General features: G+C 38.7%; 1 protein-coding gene across 1 annotated transcript in view; it reads left to right on the forward strand.

Annotated features, from left to right (window-relative positions):
- Positions 1-12647, forward strand: part of LOC106874571 (ornithine decarboxylase antizyme 2-like) — a 20536-nt gene extending 7889 nt beyond the window's left edge. The window contains 4 exon segments of the mRNA XM_014922348.2: positions 3205-3259; positions 3261-3514; positions 10026-10111; positions 11964-12647. Of these exon segments, the coding sequence (XP_014777834.1) occupies positions 3205-3259; positions 3261-3514; positions 10026-10111; positions 11964-12091 (523 nt within the window). The 3' untranslated portion in view covers positions 12092-12647.
- Positions 12648-17832: the final 5185 nt, after the last annotated feature.

The following is a 17832-nucleotide window of genomic DNA, read 5'->3' on the forward strand; positions in this document are numbered from 1 at the left end:
TTTTTTTTTTTTTTGTAATTTTTACTTTCTTGGTTCTGTTGTAATAATGAAAACGGCCTGTATTCGACTGTATTGTTCAGATTTTTAAAGGACAAAACTAAATATTAAAGTAAACAATTCATAGACTTGATCATTTGACTTCAAGATTTTGAAAAAAAAAAAGAATGCGTTTACAGTAGACCCTTTCTACATTTTGTTCGGGTAGTCTGCTAAAGTGACATGGCAAGAGTCTCAGGGTGGTGCCTCCATTTGCTAGAAATAAGTGCCAAATCTCCATCAGTTCACATCGTAGGTCTAAAAACTATATATGTACTACCTTCGGTAAATGTAATCTTTGAGATATGAAACGGCGAGATGGTCACGAATGGAGTTCTTTTTAATATAACTTTGCTTCATTCAGATTGGCTAAAGCTAAACATTCCCTCACACAGGTTGCTTTGATCACGGAGCCAATTGTGGTTGCTTGTCCGGCTATAGTTATCATTAAGCTGGTGTTAAACGAACATAAATTGTGACTAAACTTATGAGAACAAGACATTTGTGCTACAGAGCCAGAGGTCGTTTTAGCCGGGTTGGTATCGAAAGGGTTAAGTCACTCAATAACTTATTGGTGATATTAATGCTGACGGGACTTTGGATCCACTCCATCTGGGCCCAGAGTGAAGACCTTCATAGGAGCGGTAGGGTCTCAATGCGATATATAAAGTTGAAAAACTTGTCTTAACCGAGTCTTGTTCTAACTCCTGTTAAAATTTTGGTGGTAGGATTTATTTCCCTTGTTTTCATCTCCCACTGGGGAACTTTTATACTTTAATTGCAGGGATAATCTTAGTTAATTAGAGTCCTTCAGTTCACTTTATGTGACTCTTATACACTTTTTCTTCCCCCACCTGACTGCAGTAATAATTGAAATATTTTAATTTCAAATTAATATAAGATAACTGTTTTTAGTAGAATAATTTAATTTTTTAAACTTTATTTTTGTATTTAGTTTGCTAGATTCATTATGTGTTGAAGCATATTTTATTGTCTGGGGAGAGTCGTTCTCTTTTAGTGCCTTATTGCTTAACACACACACACGGGTTCGATTTCTACGTCTTGCAACCTCTTCAATAGTCGTTCGTTTTTTAACATTTTAATTAAAAATCCATTTATGGTTGGTCGATCGACAGTGCCCTCTTCCTTCTCTCCTTTTTTCTTTTTTTATTCTTCGGGTGTCATAAAATGGTAAACGAGAATAGTCATTCATGATCGTCAAAAAAGTCACGTTTTTTTTAAAATTAAAATGAAAACGAATAAATGCCGAAAAACCACAACACTCTTACAATAAGCATCAAATTTATTCAATAATTAATACAATTACACTGTGCGGGGGCGGTGGTTGCATTTTATCTTTATTACTGCTAATAAGATTATTGACAAAATCGCTTCTGGAGTTTTTCAAGTGACTCTTTTCGTGCGACTTGTCTCCCCGTGACTTTTCTTCGCTCTACACTCGTGACTCCCCCCCCTCCTGTCTCCCCTATTCCCGCAATTTTCTTCCTCTTCCCCCCCCCCAACTCTGAATTTTCTTCCTCTCCTCTTTCTACCTTAGATTAAAAAAATTTACCATTCATCTCTGATACAGATGGATGAGGTACCTAGAGAAAATTTTTTAAAAATTAATTAATACCCTTATACTAAGTTCGAACGAAACTTCTTAAGGTTCTCTATAAACGCATCCACACCTTCAGTTTTATTCCTTCCATAATTAAAAAGAAAAACCCGTTATCTATAGATATGGGATGGTCAGTAGTTGGAACACTACAGAGGCTCTGACCCGAGGCTTTGGCTTTCAGATTATTTTGTCAAATGTAATGCTTTATTTATTCACACCGTTTTGAATTAATCCTGCGTTTTCTCATAGCTTTGAGATTCGATGATGTAATTATCTTTAGAATGATAGGCTAGGTGTGAGAGACCAGTTCTGGCCACTTTAAACATAAAACAGAATATTTGGACCACGCATGGCCAGTTTAAACGCTAAAGGGTTTGGCCAGTTCTCAATCAGGGTCAATACGGCCCTTGGAAGTTCATATAAGAATTTAAGATTTCGGCACAAATCCTAATATTTAATTAGAAAAATTTAATGATTTAAAAAAAAAAAAAAATCAAATGGCTCAGAGGGCTTATCTGAGTAAAATACAGGGTGTCCACACAAAGTCTGGGTACATTGGGGGATTAACACATACTTTAAGAAATTATTATTTCTTATATTTAATTGTTTATGTAATGATTTTATTTACTCCACGTACCCAGACTTTGTGGACACCCGGTCCAGAACTGCTGGTTTAAACACTGGACACTGGAGATAGTCTAAATGGCAGCTGTTTCTATAGCTGCTGTATGTGTTATTGATACAGTTAAAACTAGAACAGCTGCTGCCACTACTACTAAAAATATATAGTTCTACAGTTGTGCCATTCCATTACCGAGCCTAATGTAGTCTTTGCATGGTTACGTGGCTTGCTAGAAATAGCAGCCAAATGACACTGTTTGAAAAACGTGATTTACACATTGGCTAAAAGTACTCTGGGACTTAATGGGTTAAGTTATTCTTGAGCATCCTGGTGACGGAGTGCAAAATTGTTTTTAGAAGCTGTTTCTTGTCCATACTGTGTGTGTGTGTGTGTGTGTCTGGATTTTCTTCCATCTGGTGAAGAGCCACGATCTAAACATCAGTTTCACCATGCAATTAGACCAGTGGTTTCCAACCTGGGGTCCGTAAAGGTCGTACTGGAGAGGGGGAGTCCGTGAATTAAATTAAAAATTTTATGTGTATACATAAGGATAAGCATGTTAAAAGGGGTTCCTTGCGAAAACTCATTTAAATAAAGGGGCTGAGAACCACTGCATTAGACTTATTCGTTGTATACAGTTGTTTGATATTTTTTTGTTGTTGAATTTGTTCATCATTCATTTATATGTAATATCCTATCCTTTATTTTTTTTTTTGAGTCATTTAATGTCCGGAAAATTGACTTTAAATGATAATCTGAAGAGTAAATGAGGGTTAAATCAGATTCTAGGGTCTTGTCTTACCCTTTGAAAATATAATAAGGTGCCCAGTGCAGAGGCACCTTTTTTTTTTTTTTTTCTTTTTAATTAAAAAATTTTCTTTTTTTGATATATTCTAATGTTTTCTTTCTTTTGGTCTCTTTCCAGGTGGGAGACGGAGAGATATTGTATATCTCTCGGTACTGGGCCTCGGTGGTGTTCCTGACGCCCCCCACGCCGAGATGTCTGAACTGACAGAGGGCAACGGTGTGGGGATCAGGAAAGAGCCCCCTGTCAATGCCAAAAGCCCATATTTTGGGCACTTAGGGGCTTTGGCACAGGCACAGGTTGCCTCGAACTTGTGCTTTAAAGTTGAAGTTGTTGAAGGGCTGCAGGTTACCTGGGAAACTATGCTCGTTGATGGCAAGTTGTTTGTGGAGATACCCACCGGTATTTTACCAGAAGGTTCTAAAGAAGGGTAAGTTTTAATGTTTCTTTTCTGTTCCTTAGCTGCAGATGTGTTTAGTGTGGTTTTGAGTTCAATCTCCCTTTGTCTCCTTGGGCAAGGGCAAACATTTTTTACTATAGTACAGGGCCCACCCTATCCTTTGCGAGTGAAAATTGTAACTGAAAACTGGCCCAGATATTCTTTGTTCAGATCCAGCCTCTCACACCTACTCCACAATTATTTTCGAGATAACTAGCAGTTTATGGTACCATAGATGCATGGGAGGTGTATTATTGATATTAGAGGGGTGTTGCTGAATTATTACCTGGATGGTCTGGTAAAATAGTTACTCCACCAAGGCAATGGAACCAGGTATACCAGGAAATCAGTAGTGCACCTGTACTGTGTTTGGTGAGAGCCACACCCACCACTCGGTAATTTTTTTTCCAACTTAACATGGATGTCTTGTTAAAACACCAAACACTGCGTATTATACTATGTCCCTGGGTTGACCAAAGCTCTGTGTGTGTGTGTGCCCTTGTATTGACATCTCGTGTTTAACAATCATCACCGTATTGAAGTGGTGTCGTTCGTTTTTTTTTTTAGTCTTACATGAAAAGCATGTCTGGCCATGGGGAGATATTAACCTTGTTTGAAAATGGATAAGGGTTGGTGATAGGAAGAGCATCAGGCTGTAGAAAATCAGCTTCATTGAGTTCTGTCTGACCCATGCAAGAATGCAAAGATTACCTTTAAATGATGGTGATATATGGCAGACACTCTATATAGAATCACTGTTGTGTGTTGCAAAGAGACTATAGACCGGGGAAATCATAAAAAACGAGAGCAGGTGATGCAAGACACATGGAGAGACATTAAGGAATGGTTTTATGAAACAAAAGGGAACTGAATAGGACTTCCTGGAAAACTTCTCTCTTTTACAAAAAATAAAGAACTGCCAGTGAAGGTGAATTTAGTTGTTGTTTAGGGAATATGTCTTGTCTTCAGCTCCATCTGTTGACAGAAACTGGATCAGTTGCTTTCAAGTGTTTTTTTTTACTTAGGAGGCTCTCTAAATAAAATTACACAAAAACGATTGTCCTGCCCATGGTTCATGAGGTCGTGGGTGTTTGTTTTTGAGCAAAACACTTTCTTTCACATTGACCCTGTCTACCCAACTGTAGATGAGTAGCCTTGCAATGGATGGGGACTTGGAGAAAATCACCAGGTCAGAGTGTCTTGCGAGGGAGAAAACTGCCAAGTCCAGAGGGTCTTGCGAGGGAGAAAACTGCCAAGTCCAGAGGGTCTTGCGAATGACATTGAAAAGCATCCACCACACTCTGTAAAGTGGTTGGCATGTTAGGAAGGGCATCCAGCCATAGAAACCATACCAAAACAGACAACTGGAGTCTGGTCAGCTCCTGCCAAACTGTCCAACCTATGCCAGAATGGAAAATGGATGTCAAATGATGATGATTATTAGAACGATGAATAGTACATCCCATACTGTGAATTCCGACGAGTTGGGATTGGTTGTGCAAATTATGTTGAGGGATGATGAAATAATTGCTTCCTTTTTTGATATCCACCCACCTGTGACCATCCCTGGCTCTATGATTCAAGATTCCTACTTAATGTGATCTGAATTAAAGCCTTCCACCAAAAGTCCACGAGTTCAATAGAAATAAGTTGCTTCATGAAATTCTTCATTGTTATTTTCAAAATTGATTGAAATAACATTCTGAACTGAAATATGGTAATGAAAGGATGGACTTGTTAGCTTTCTGTCGAATTTAACACTTATTCCCATTATGTTGTGGCTTTGAGGTTTCGATGATGTGATAGTTTATTTTTACAGTGACATTGTAGGATAGGTGTGAGAGGACAGATCTGGCTGGTTGAACATAAAACAAGTAAAATATCTTGGCCTCCCACCCACATTGCCATACATGTTTTTCATAGAAACCAGGAAACCTTGTTTCTTTGAGAGTGATGATCACGTGATATTGACAAGGGCACGCTTACACGTGTGTGTACACAGGCATACACACTGAGCTTCTTTCAGTTTCCATCTTGCCAAATTCACTTGCAAGGCTTTGATCAGCCTGGGGTGGAACAAGGGCAGCGCATTACAACAGGAATATGGTAAGAAGACAATGAAGAGGTTGGTGAAATGGCTAAGTTAAAGGCTGAAAAAAAAATTCCTCTCCGTATTTAGTTCCGCTTCTTTGTCATGAGGTCAACTTTACCTTTTTGACATAATCAACCATTTCCTTCTCACTTAATTTCTGATATTAGCACTTATGGAAGCAATTCAGAGGAATGGAATGAAAGAATTATTGCGGGGAATACCTTGTGGTATTTATTGCTTAACGCTTTGTTCCAAGTTCAAATCCTGCCAAGGTCCACTTTACCTTTCACCCTTTTAGGTCAATACAATAAACTGTGACGTTGCTCTAATAATCAACTGTTCCATCTTCCCCCTCCTTGTGCCTATCTTTGTAACAATAATTATTCAGGTCAGTGGAGAGAATTGTTGTAGAATCAATGACTCATTGAACGAAGAACCTTGACCTGTTTCATTTATCTTTTTATGTTGTGTGTTAAAAATTCTGCAGTGGTGGACTTCGATTCCTTTTCTGCAAAGATTATTTTTATTTTCGTTTTTTTTTTTTATCAGTCGATAAAATAAGTATTTAGGTTGCGTTAATCAGTTGACATGCTGCCCTACAATTCTCTGATAACCGATTTAGATCTCAACGTCATAGTTGTTATGAGCCCAAGGACTCAGAAGATAAGCTCAACCCAGTGTCCATAGCGTTTAATCAATTAGCGTTCGGATTACCCTATTTTACGTAATGCTTATTTACACACAGTTTTCAATTAATCCTGCATTATTTCATAGCTTTGAGATTTCAATGATGCGATTGTATATTTTTAGAATGACATTGTAGGGTAGGTGTGAGAGGTCAGATCTGGTCAGCTTGGATATAAAACTAAAAGGGTTTAGTTGACTGAGATCACAACACTCCCCTGTATTAATACTCTGAACAGAATGCTGGTCAGTTGCTGGCTCAACTCCCCAGTTATGGTTTTGCAACCCTAATCATAAGATAATGGTTTCAATTCCTGAATTGGCTGGTATGATGTGTTCTTGGACACATTTAATTTCATGTTGCTTCACTCAACTCGATTGAAAATAAAATGTAGATCTAGACCAGTGCTGGGCAACCGGAGGCCTGCTTGATACTTTCTTGAAATGAGTGACCTCTTTATTGGGTTTAATTTCAAAATAAAATTGTACAGTTTTGAATAGAGAACTTCTATTTACATGCTAGAAATAGCAGCCAAATCTTTCTTTAAACCACTAGCATTCAGATTACTGTCATATTTAATACTTATTTATTCACAAATTTCTTCTTTAATTAATTGTGTATTACTTCGTAGCTTTGAGATTTTCATTGATGTGATTATTTTTGGAATGGCATTGTCGGGTAAATGTGAGAGGCCAGATCTGATCAATTTGAACATAGAACCAGTAGAATATTCGGGTCTGGTGTTGCTGGTCTAAATGCAAAAGGGGTTAAATCTCATTTTCATATTAAATATGGAAAAGACAGATTGAATAAACTTAGTCCTAGAAATCATTAAAAAGAAATGGGATGGTCATAGCTGGAATAACTTTGATTATAAGTCTTTTCAGTCAGGTTTGACCAGGGGTTAAACCACTACATTGTGTTGTTGTTTATCCCTTGGCTGGTCTTGACTGATGGGTGCTATGACCACAAGTAATCTCTGTCGTGTCTATCCCATACATTTTATATGACTCTGTTAATCCAGCACTTTAATGACCTTGTTTATATCAAGTTCTTAATCCTTAGGTGTTCGGATTATTCCATCAGACATAATGCTTATTAATTCACATGGTTTTGAATTAATGATGGCGTTATCTTGGTGAGCTGGCAGAATCATTGGCACGGCGGGTGAAAATGCTTAGCGGCATTTCATCTGCCGCTACATTCTGAGTTCAAATTCCGCCGAGGTCAACTTAGCTTTCATCTTTTCGAGGTCGATAAATTAAGTACTAGTTGCATACTGGGGCCGATCTAATTGACTGGCTCCCTCCCCATAAAATTTCAACCTTTGTGCCTGTAACAAAAGGTTATCTCGTATCTGTGAGCTTTTGATGATGTGATTGTTTGATCATAAAATGGGATATTTTGACTGGATTTGACTGGTTTAAAATGTGAAAGCGTTCGGTGTTATGGTGTAGAGGAAGGCATTAGTCATGGAAGAAAAGAAAACTTTTTATCTTATTTCCTGCAAACTTAATCTGTCCAGTGAAAAATCAACAGACACTGTTTACAAATGCCATGTCACATTTTAAGCTTAACATTCTTAGTGGTGGTCGTGGGCTGACTGTTGGGTGGTAGGATGGAGGCAGTGTGATTAAGATAGGATTATCTTTAGAATTATAAGCCTGTTGCATGAGGATTGGCTTAAGGTTTGACCAACAGCTTTTCATCTGCTGTTGAATACGTTTTGTCTGTGGTTAAGAAACTTGCTTTGTAATCACATGGTTCCAGGTTCAATCCCACTGCATGTCACCTTGAGCAAGTGTCTTCTATTATAGCCCTGGGTCAGCCAATACTTACTGAATTTGGTAGATGGAAACTGGAAGCTATACAATAATCCCCCGACTATCGTGCATGTTACAAGTACCTGACTTGGAAACAATTACTGGGTTTGATTTGCTTAACTCACACCCTTCAAGCTGGTTTCTCTTCATGATTGCCAGGTCTCTGAGGCGGCCGGTACGTTCACTATGAAAAAATTAGTGCTCGGAGCGAGCCCTGCCGGCTTGCATACCAAAAAGCATGGAATGATGGAAAATGACCAACATTAAAGAGAAATGGTTAGGGCAGGGAATTGATAAAATGCTGGGTGACTTTTACTTACGGTTGGTTAATGTCATTTTAATTCTTGCCAAACGCTTGTTATAAAATAAAAAGAAAAACAAGTTTAGTCTTGGTGTTAAGATGTAACCCTGCTTCAAACTACCCCTTAGTTTTAATCAGGGCTGTGGAGTCAGAGCGAGGGGTGGCTGGAGTTGGTAAAGCTATACCGACTCCTACTCACAATATCTTTATTCTTTGATATAAACCAGTTATAACATATAGGCCTACTCAGAGTACGAGCATATGCTTTGAGACATGTAGACCAGAATCACTTGATTACATTAAGAGGAGTCAAGGGTTAGTTTTTTGTTTCAACTCCACAGACCTCGTTTTAATGATACAAACTCCATTTTGAAGTGATTTAAAGTAAACTGTTTCATGAAAATTTCTTCTGGACACAAGCTTAATAATGAGTTTGTTTTACTAAATTCGTCACTGGCCACTACTCCTGAGAGGATTGTTGGGCAGATTCCTTGGATACCTCTTCCATAAGCTTCTCTCAGAAGCCACCATCATTGCACTTTCCGGTTGGGTTCCCAAGAACGACCAACTGAGTCTGTGGATATTACGCCACCATTTCGCTTGCCTTGAAGAATGTCTTGCAAAGCACTCCGGTGAAAGGCAGTCATTCCGGCTGTGACCATCCTAACTTACAAGGAAGCCAGCACCATATCCAACGTCCTTTTCTAACGCAGTTGAAGTTTGAAAGGTGACTTAACTGTCATTATTAGCAGGTGCATATAGACGAACCCTTATGGCTTTGTGGGGTGTGATGAAGATTTGGCTGTTATTTCTAGCAAAAAAAAAAAGCAATAAGTTGTATAATGTAAACAGTTGAGCAAGGACCATTATAGTTTATATCTCAGTATTACAATGCACTCCTTTCTCTTTCTCTTTCTTTCCCTCTCTTTCTCTCTTTCTTTCATTCTTTCTCTCTCTCTTTCTTTCTTTCTATCTCTTTCTTTCTCTCTCTCTTTCTCACTCTTTTTCTCTCTCTCTCTCTTTCTCTCTCTCTCTCTTTCTCTCTCTCTCTCTTTATCTCTCTTTCTCTCTCTCTCTCTCTTTCTCTCTCTCTCTTTCTCTCTTTCTATCTCTATCTCTCTCTCTCTCTCTTTCTCTCTTTCTCTCTCTCTCTCTTTCTCTCTCTCTCTCTTTCTCTCTCTCTCTTTCTCTCTCTCTCTCTTTCTCTCTCTCTTTCTCTCTCTCTTTCTCTCTCTCTCTTTCTTTCTCACTCTCTTTCTCTCTCTTTTTCACTCTTTCTCTCTCTCTCTCTCTCTCTCTCTTTCTCTCTCTTTCTCTCTCTCTCTCTCTCTCTTTCTCTCTCTCTTTCTCTCTCTCTCTCTTTCTCTCTTTCTCTCTCTCTCTCTCTCTCTCCCCTCTCTTTCCCAGCCTTTACAATAATATTCAGAAGGAAACAACTTTATTTTGAAGCTACGAGATCTGTGATTTATTTTTGGAATGATATTGCAAGGTCAGTGTGAGAGGTTAGATCCGACTAATTTAAACATAAAACACGTGGAATATCTGTGCCAGAAATGATTGGATTAAATGCTTTAAAGATTGTTTTTCTCTTTTCCTTTCAGCTTGGTTACTTTGCTGGAATTTGCCGAAGAGAGACTCCACTGCAAGAATGTCATAATCTACTTCAAAAGGGATCGCAACAACAGAAGTAAGTCAAAACCACTTTGGTTTTTTGGGGTTTTTTTTCCTTCTTTCTAGCAGTGGCTATGTTTCCATTGTATGGTAGATGTGAGAGGCCAGATCTGGTCAGTTTGAACATAGAGCAAGTAGACTATTTGGGCCAGATATGGTCAGTCTAAATCAAGGGTCTCCAAAATGGTAGATATCAACCCCTGATGGTTGATAGGACCATTCAAGGGGGGGGGGGCAGTAAATGCACATCTGAATTTTTATTTTTTGTACATACCTGGGGGTTGATGAGGGGTGGGGTCAAGGATTCCATGAAGGCGTCGATGGTCTTAAAAATTTGCGGTCCCATGATCTTAAATGCTAATGGCTTAAACACTGGACACAGGAGACAGTCTAAATGCCAGAGAGAATGAGCAGCTGTTTCTATAGCTGCTGTGTCTGTTATTGATGCGATTAAAACTAGAACAGCTGCTGCTACTACTACTAAAAAATATAGTTCCACAGTTGCTGTCATTCCATTATGGAGTCTTTGCGTGGTTTACTGACTCTGACTCGCAATATCTTTATTCTTCAATATAAACCAGTTTTAATATACAAGCTGACTCAAAGTACAAACTTATGCATATGCTTTATGAGATGTGTAGACCACAGTCACTTGATTACATAAAGGAAGTTGGAGTTTTCTGTTTCGATTCCACAGCCCTGGTTGAGAACTACTGCATTGGTTCATGAGTGGACAATGGGTGTTTGTTTAAACGGTAGCAGTTATTTATAGTTTGTTAGCTGATAACAACAGCTAAAACCATGGTCCTATTTATTGTAGCAGCTGTCACAGGAAGAAGAGTGGAGACGGTATGTGAGGAGGGTAGCAGTTGTTGTTTATTGGAAAATACAAGGACTTGTTTTAAGACTACTTTAAATGAAAAGTTTTTTGTTGTGTGATTTTGCTAGTTTTTTTCTTTTTAATTTGTTAGGCAAAAAATTTAAGGTACATAAGAAAAATTTAAGGTACATACGAAAGAAAAATTTAAGGTACATACGTAAGACCAGGTTTCAATATAAATATAATGGTTTTAATAATGGTTTACCCCAGTACTTGACTGGTATTTGTTTTATTGGCCCTGAAAAGAGGAAAGGCTCAGTCGGCCTTGGCAGAATTTGATCTCAGAACATAGAAGTAAATGAAATATTTCCAAGCAATTTGTCTGTGTGCTAAGTTCCATCAGCTTACCACCTTCAAAGAATTTATATTATTTATTGCCTGCTGGGGTGCTAAACACAGAGAGGACAAACAAGGACAGACAAAGGGATTAAGTCATTTACATCAATCCCAGTGCATAACTGGTACTTAATTTATCGACCCCCGAAAGGATGAAAGGCACAGCCAACCTCTGTGGAATTTGAACTCAGAATGCAAAGATAGACGAAATACTGCTAAGCATTCCACCCGGCACGCCAACGTTTATGCCAGCTCGCCATACACACACGCACATACATACATACATACATGTATGTATATGTATAAGGCTCAAGCATGGTTGTGGTAAGAAGTTGATTTCCCAACCACATGGTTCAAGGTTCAGTCCCATTGCATGGCACCTTGTGCATTGTTATCTAGTCACCTCAGGCCGACAAAAACACTTGTGAGTGGGTTTAATGGACAGAAACTAAAAGAAGCTTCTCTGTGTGAACACGCACACACACACGCACTTTATTCCACCACCACTGCTTAACTGGTGTTGGCGTGTTTACATCCCCATAGTAAAGTGAAAGTAAAACTGGTTTTAAACATGAAAAATTTTCCCTTTTTGTCTTCTATATATATATTTGTATATGATTTATTTTATTTATTTTTTTTTTTCCTCCTTCAGGTTCCCTCATCAAGACTTTTATGTTTCTTGGTTTCGAAGTGGTTCCACCCGGCAATCCTCTAGTCCCGAACATTGGCGACTTAATCTTCATGGCATATACCATCCTAAGCGACGATCTCTCCGACTGATCTGCTTTCCTCAATTAAGATTCTTCGACACTTAGGTTGCAATACCGTTCTTCTTTTTAATCGAAAAAAAAAATTTTAAAAAAGACCATCTTGCATCAGGGATACAGTTACCATTATTCTTAAGTGTGAATCTAAAAGTAAAATCTGCGGATTTTTTTTCCCCTCTTATTTCCTTTTTATTAAAAATTAGTTTTGTAGAAATTTATTTGAATTCTTTTTTTTTCTTTTCTTGTGTCTAGATAAGATGTGATTGCACAAAAAACTCAAAAATTAAAAAAAAAAAAAGCCAGAAAAATACACATATATATATAATATAAATATATATGTATATGTATATATATATAATATATATACATGTCTTTATTTTTTTAACATTACCATTTAATCAATGGAGATGTCCTTGCAACCTTTTTTTCCAAGAATCTTACCCTCTGTCAAAGAAAAAAAAAACATTGTATCCATGAGTTATAAAAAAAATATTAAAAAATCACCCCCCAAAAAAAAAGAATATATACAGAAAAAATAACAAAAAAAAAAATAAAAAAACTAACTTAAATGACTGTACATTTGTCTTATTCTTTTGTGTTATGTTCTTTAATATCCCGTTTTTGATGTCATTATTTCTTGCTTGGAATCTTTTCCGTTTGGCCGCCAACATTTCAAAAATTAAATTTTATCGAAAATTTTAATATTCGGTACATTAATGTAGTTTTCCAAGCTGAATTGCTGGAGTTATTTCACTTTTCCCAGAAAATTAAAAAAAAAAAGAAGAAAGTTACGTTAAAAGTTTGATCATTTCCACCTGGTCAGGAGACAAGATTTGGAAGCTGCTATTTTGTGCATGACAAGTACATTTTGTCAACATCAAGTTATCAATATTTGTATTCTACATGTGGGGAAATGAGTAGACTATGCATCTTTTGTAGTTGTAAGCGTACAATATGCATTTAATGCGATAAACAGCACATTACAAATTAAATATATACATAGAAGAAAAGAAACATTAAGCATGCATTTTCGTGGCTCAGCACAGCCTCAACAAGTGGATTCAATATATTTGTCATCACGTACTTTCTTGCAGACAAGTTCTCAGATTTGGCTTGTTACTATGGAAACAGGTATGAATATGTCTGTGGCTTGCGACTGGCTAAAAATACCCCAAATTTTCAAATTTTAATTACTGATAACTCTTTATCTATTGATTTATAGCGAAAGTGATTTTCATGGCATTATTTAGCCTATAAAAGTGTATCATTACATTGAATATGAAATCAATTTGAACAGAAAAATGAAATTGGCAGCCAAAAGGGGAAAAGATCCGTTGCTTGTAAGGTGGAGATCTGGTTGCTTCCCAACCACGTAGTTTCGGGTTCAGTCCCACTGTGTGGCAACTTTGGCCCAGTGTCTTCTACAACCTCAGGTCGACCAGTCCTGTGAGTGGGTTTAATGGACAGAAACTGAATGAAGCTTGTCGTGTGTGTAATCTGTTCGTGTTTCTCACTGGACGAGCAGTATTTTATGTAACTTAGTGGCTTAGTGAAAGAGAACGATAAAAAAAATGTCCTGGAGTCAATTTACTCGACCAAACGTTTAAGACGGTGCTCCAGCATGGCCGCAGGCTGGCTGAAACATAAAAGATGCTGAACAAAATGCTTTGTGGCATTTTGTTTGTCTTAATGTTCCGAGTTCAAATATGCCTCAGGCCAGCTTAACTTCCCCCCCCCTTTGTGGGGTCGATGAAATAAGTTACTGGCGTTAATGTTTTGAGGATGAGGAATTATTTACAATGGACGGCGTTTAGCGTAGCGAGCTACTAACCCTCGGATTCTAAGTTCAATCCCAGGCAGGGACTCAAAAAATATTCTTATCTACTTGGATGAGAACACATGCACACACAATTAACATTTATACACGACAGGTTTCCATACAAATTCTGTTTACGAATTCCTCTCTCATTGCATTCTGGATTGCGTCCAAAACAATCTAGTTGTTAGGTGAACTGTAAACATACATCAGCACCTGATGTACACACCTTAGTGGCAAGTTGCTACTTTTCTGACGATCTGTTTTAAAACGATTTCAATATACACACATCATCATCAGCATCGTTTTTACGTTTGTTTTCACATGATGGCATGGGTTGGGCTGAGTAGTAATTCCTTACGCTAATCGTTTTTACTTGCTTCTTACTGCACAGGGATAAGAAACGTTAGCAGGCCGGGCGAAATGCTTAGCGGTATTTTGTCTGTCTTAGGTTCTGAGTTCAAATTCTGCCGAGGTCGACTTTGCCTTTCATCCTTTCAGGGTTGATAAATTAAGCAACGGTTGCGTACTGAGGTCGATCTAATCGAGCGCCCCTCTCCAAAGAATTCGGGCCTTGTGCCTAGAATAGAAAAGGATATAGTGTATTCTAGAAATCTGGGTTGCACATGGTTTAATATAACTTTTGGAATTTGAGTGTTCTTTGAAATTGGTGACTTGAAAACAGCTGGTTTACATAGTTGCTTCACTCGACCTGCTAAAAACAGTAGCCAAATTGTAATCTGTATAAAACGTAATACAAATCGGATAATATATGCAAAATCTATTCCTGTCGGGTAACTTTTACCTTTAAGAAGAATATATTAGATAAGATGAGCCAGGGTATGTTACTGGTACTCTGTCGGTTACAACGACGAGGGTTCCAGTAGATCTAATCAATGGGAAAGCTAAATTAACGTGCAAATTGCTGAGCACTCTGCAGGCACTGGTACCCTTAACCAGTGGTGGACTGGCCAGCTTGCCCGATGGCAAGTGGGCCTCTGCGCCATTAGAATCCATGTTAATATCTAAGGGGCCCATGTTTGAGAACTTTTTCACTCCTGGAAGAATGCATTAATTATTTCGGCCTGGCTGTGCTTGTAGACAGTTGAAAAGAATACTTTTAACAAAAAACGAAATTAAATGATAGCATTGCAGTAGCGTGTGGAGCAACATGAAATAAAGTGTCTTGTTCAAAGACACAACGCGCCGGCGGGAATCGAACTCCCGACCATGAGCCGAATGTCCTAACCGCTAAGCCACGCGTCCTCACTGCCAGGGTGTGTTACGAAATGTAACGAAAGACAAAATGTTATGGCTGAAAAGCTTTTATTTCATTTCAATCGATAATCCTAATCCAATCCATAACAACAGAATCCACGATCCAGCACCCAAAATTGGAAACAGAAATGACATCGAGTTACGTAAAACATACGTCATCCTCAATAGCAGAAAGGAAAAGTTACTCAGGGGAGGTTACTCTATATTACTAAATACATAACAGTATCTATGCTGTAATTGGTTGCCTCCCCTCGTTGCAGCCTCGTATGCGTCGTGGATTGAGCTGCGAGAAATAGCAACCAAATCTCTCCTAAAACCTCACCGTACCATCTTCAAAACGTGAGGTGCGTTGGACAAAACAATTCTGGAACTCCTATATCTGGTAATAAGATGTGATGGTCATGCCTGGACCATGTTTTAACATAGGTCTGCTCTTTCCAAACGGTTGTCTTCGGCTAAACAAGTTTTTCCTACACAAGAATCACCTTTAGAAAGATAAAAAATAGAATTCGACGAAACAAGGCAGTCATTTCTCATTCTCCTAGAAATAGCAGCTAAATATCCATCGTAACATACACTGTCACTTTAAACAGATATAATTATATTAGATAATATTTAAAAGAGACGAGATAGTCACGGTAGGAACGTCTTTCAGCATAAGTGTTTAAAATAGTGGTTCTCAACCGGGGTCTTCGGAAACACTGGTTTAATTATTCCGATCAGAGCAGAACAATACAACAACAATAACAACAAAAACCTTGAATCTCTGTGGACAAGTGATAAACTGTATCTGTTTCGATTCTCTGCGCTTTAAGTTCGAATTCCGCCGAAGTTAGTATGCCTTTAATTGCTTCTTCCTCTTCTTCTTCTTCTTCTCCCCTTCTCTTCTTCTTCTTCGTCTTCCTGTACCAAATCAGGAGAGTGGAATGGCGCAAATGGAAGGAAGTCGTACAGGGTATCCCACCGAATTTCTTCCTTTTCTTTGATTTCTAAGGTCGAATCCCGCCGCGAACCACCTGGCTGAATAAACTTAATTCTTAAGCAGATTTGACACTACCAGCTGACACGCTATGGTGGTTTTAGCACAACGTACATACGATTTGGCACGGCTGACTGGACATTATGTCTGTTCTAGCTACGGTGCCTTTTGGCGCTGGAGGTGTGCATACACAGGCATACACACACATACACGCATGCGTGCGATTGATTGCCTGAATCTTAGACCAGGTAAATAATTCCTTCCTTTACTTTTAAATACTTCTGAACTTTTTCATTTAAGCGTGGATTTTAGAACTCCATTCTAAGTTTTTTGTTATGACTTAAAAAATTGATTTTTTTTTTAATGCTTCGAGGACCAACACCGATAAGTCAGTAGGCTTGTGGCTGTGTCGATAGAGATGGAAGTCCATGCTATCGGACTTTATTGTGGGCGGCTGGACTGACGGACGAGTTAAACTTCTGGGAGTCTGGTTCGACTCCAACCTCCATGTGGATAAGAATTGGGACGAAGTCACGCACAGGGTAGATAACCTTAACCGCACACGGGCAGGAATGAAGTTATCTTGTGACGAATGCTTACATCATCACCTCCATTTTTATTTAGTGCCTTGCTCCAAATATCACCTGATCAGGTTGTAGCATCTGCTATTTATTTTCTTGCGGAAGGAGCATGCTCCAATGGTTAGCGAATCAGTCTACTGTCACGCCTCACTGCGTGGATGCTTAGGCTTGTCTGAGATGCGCGAAGAGCGAAGAAACCGTTTTGCAAGCATCCGCTCAGTGCACGGACATTGCTGATTTGTGGGGGTTATGTCAAACAGCTGCTGCCGCGTGTGGGGCGGATCTGTCTTTCGGCCGAGTTCATCGTAATGATTGCAGCACCACCCTCCCGTTTTCGGGAAGGTAAGTCAGTTTTCCTTTACTAGTGGCTTTGGAAAAAGAGGTTGTCTGGTGGTCGAAGTTGAAAGGCATGAGGTCAAAGGCATCCCACTTTGTAGAATTCCTCTCCCCCTCTCTCTCTTTCTCAGTCTCTCTCCCTCTCTTTCTCAGTCTCTCTCTCTCTTTTTCTCAGTCTCTCCCTCTCTTTCTCAGTCTCTCTCTCTTTCTCAGTCTCTCTCTCTTTCTCAGTCTCTCTCTCTCTCTCTTTCTCAGTCTCTCTTTCTCAGTCTCTCTCTCTCGATTTGTATAAGCTATAAGAGTTATCTCCCTGTAATAAATACAGAAGTTATGTCCCTTGAATTCCTAATATGTTTTTTGGATTTAAAAAAACTTATTTACGTTGAAATTAAGGTGGCGAAGCAATTGAATTTGATATTTGTCCTCATCTTGTTCGTTGTTAACACAACATTTCCATTGATATACCCTCCAGCCTTCATCAGGTGTCTTGGGGAGATTTCGAACCTGGGTTCTCATTCCTAAGGTATTTTTCGTCACTCTTTACTCTCTCTTTTATTCGTTTCAGTCTTTTGACTTCGGCCATGCTGGAACGACGCCTTTAGTCGAGCAAATCGACCCCAGGACTTATTCTTTGTAAGCCTAGTACTTATTCTATCGGTGACTTTTGCCGAACCGCTAAGTTACGGGGACGTAAACACACCACCATCGGTTGTCAAGCAATGTTGGGGGGGACAAACACAGACACTCAAACATATACACTTACA

The sequence above is a fragment of the Octopus bimaculoides genome, chromosome 23, assembly GCF_001194135.2.
Source record: "Octopus bimaculoides isolate UCB-OBI-ISO-001 chromosome 23, ASM119413v2, whole genome shotgun sequence".
Lineage (NCBI taxonomy): Eukaryota > Metazoa > Mollusca > Cephalopoda > Octopoda > Octopodidae > Octopus > Octopus bimaculoides.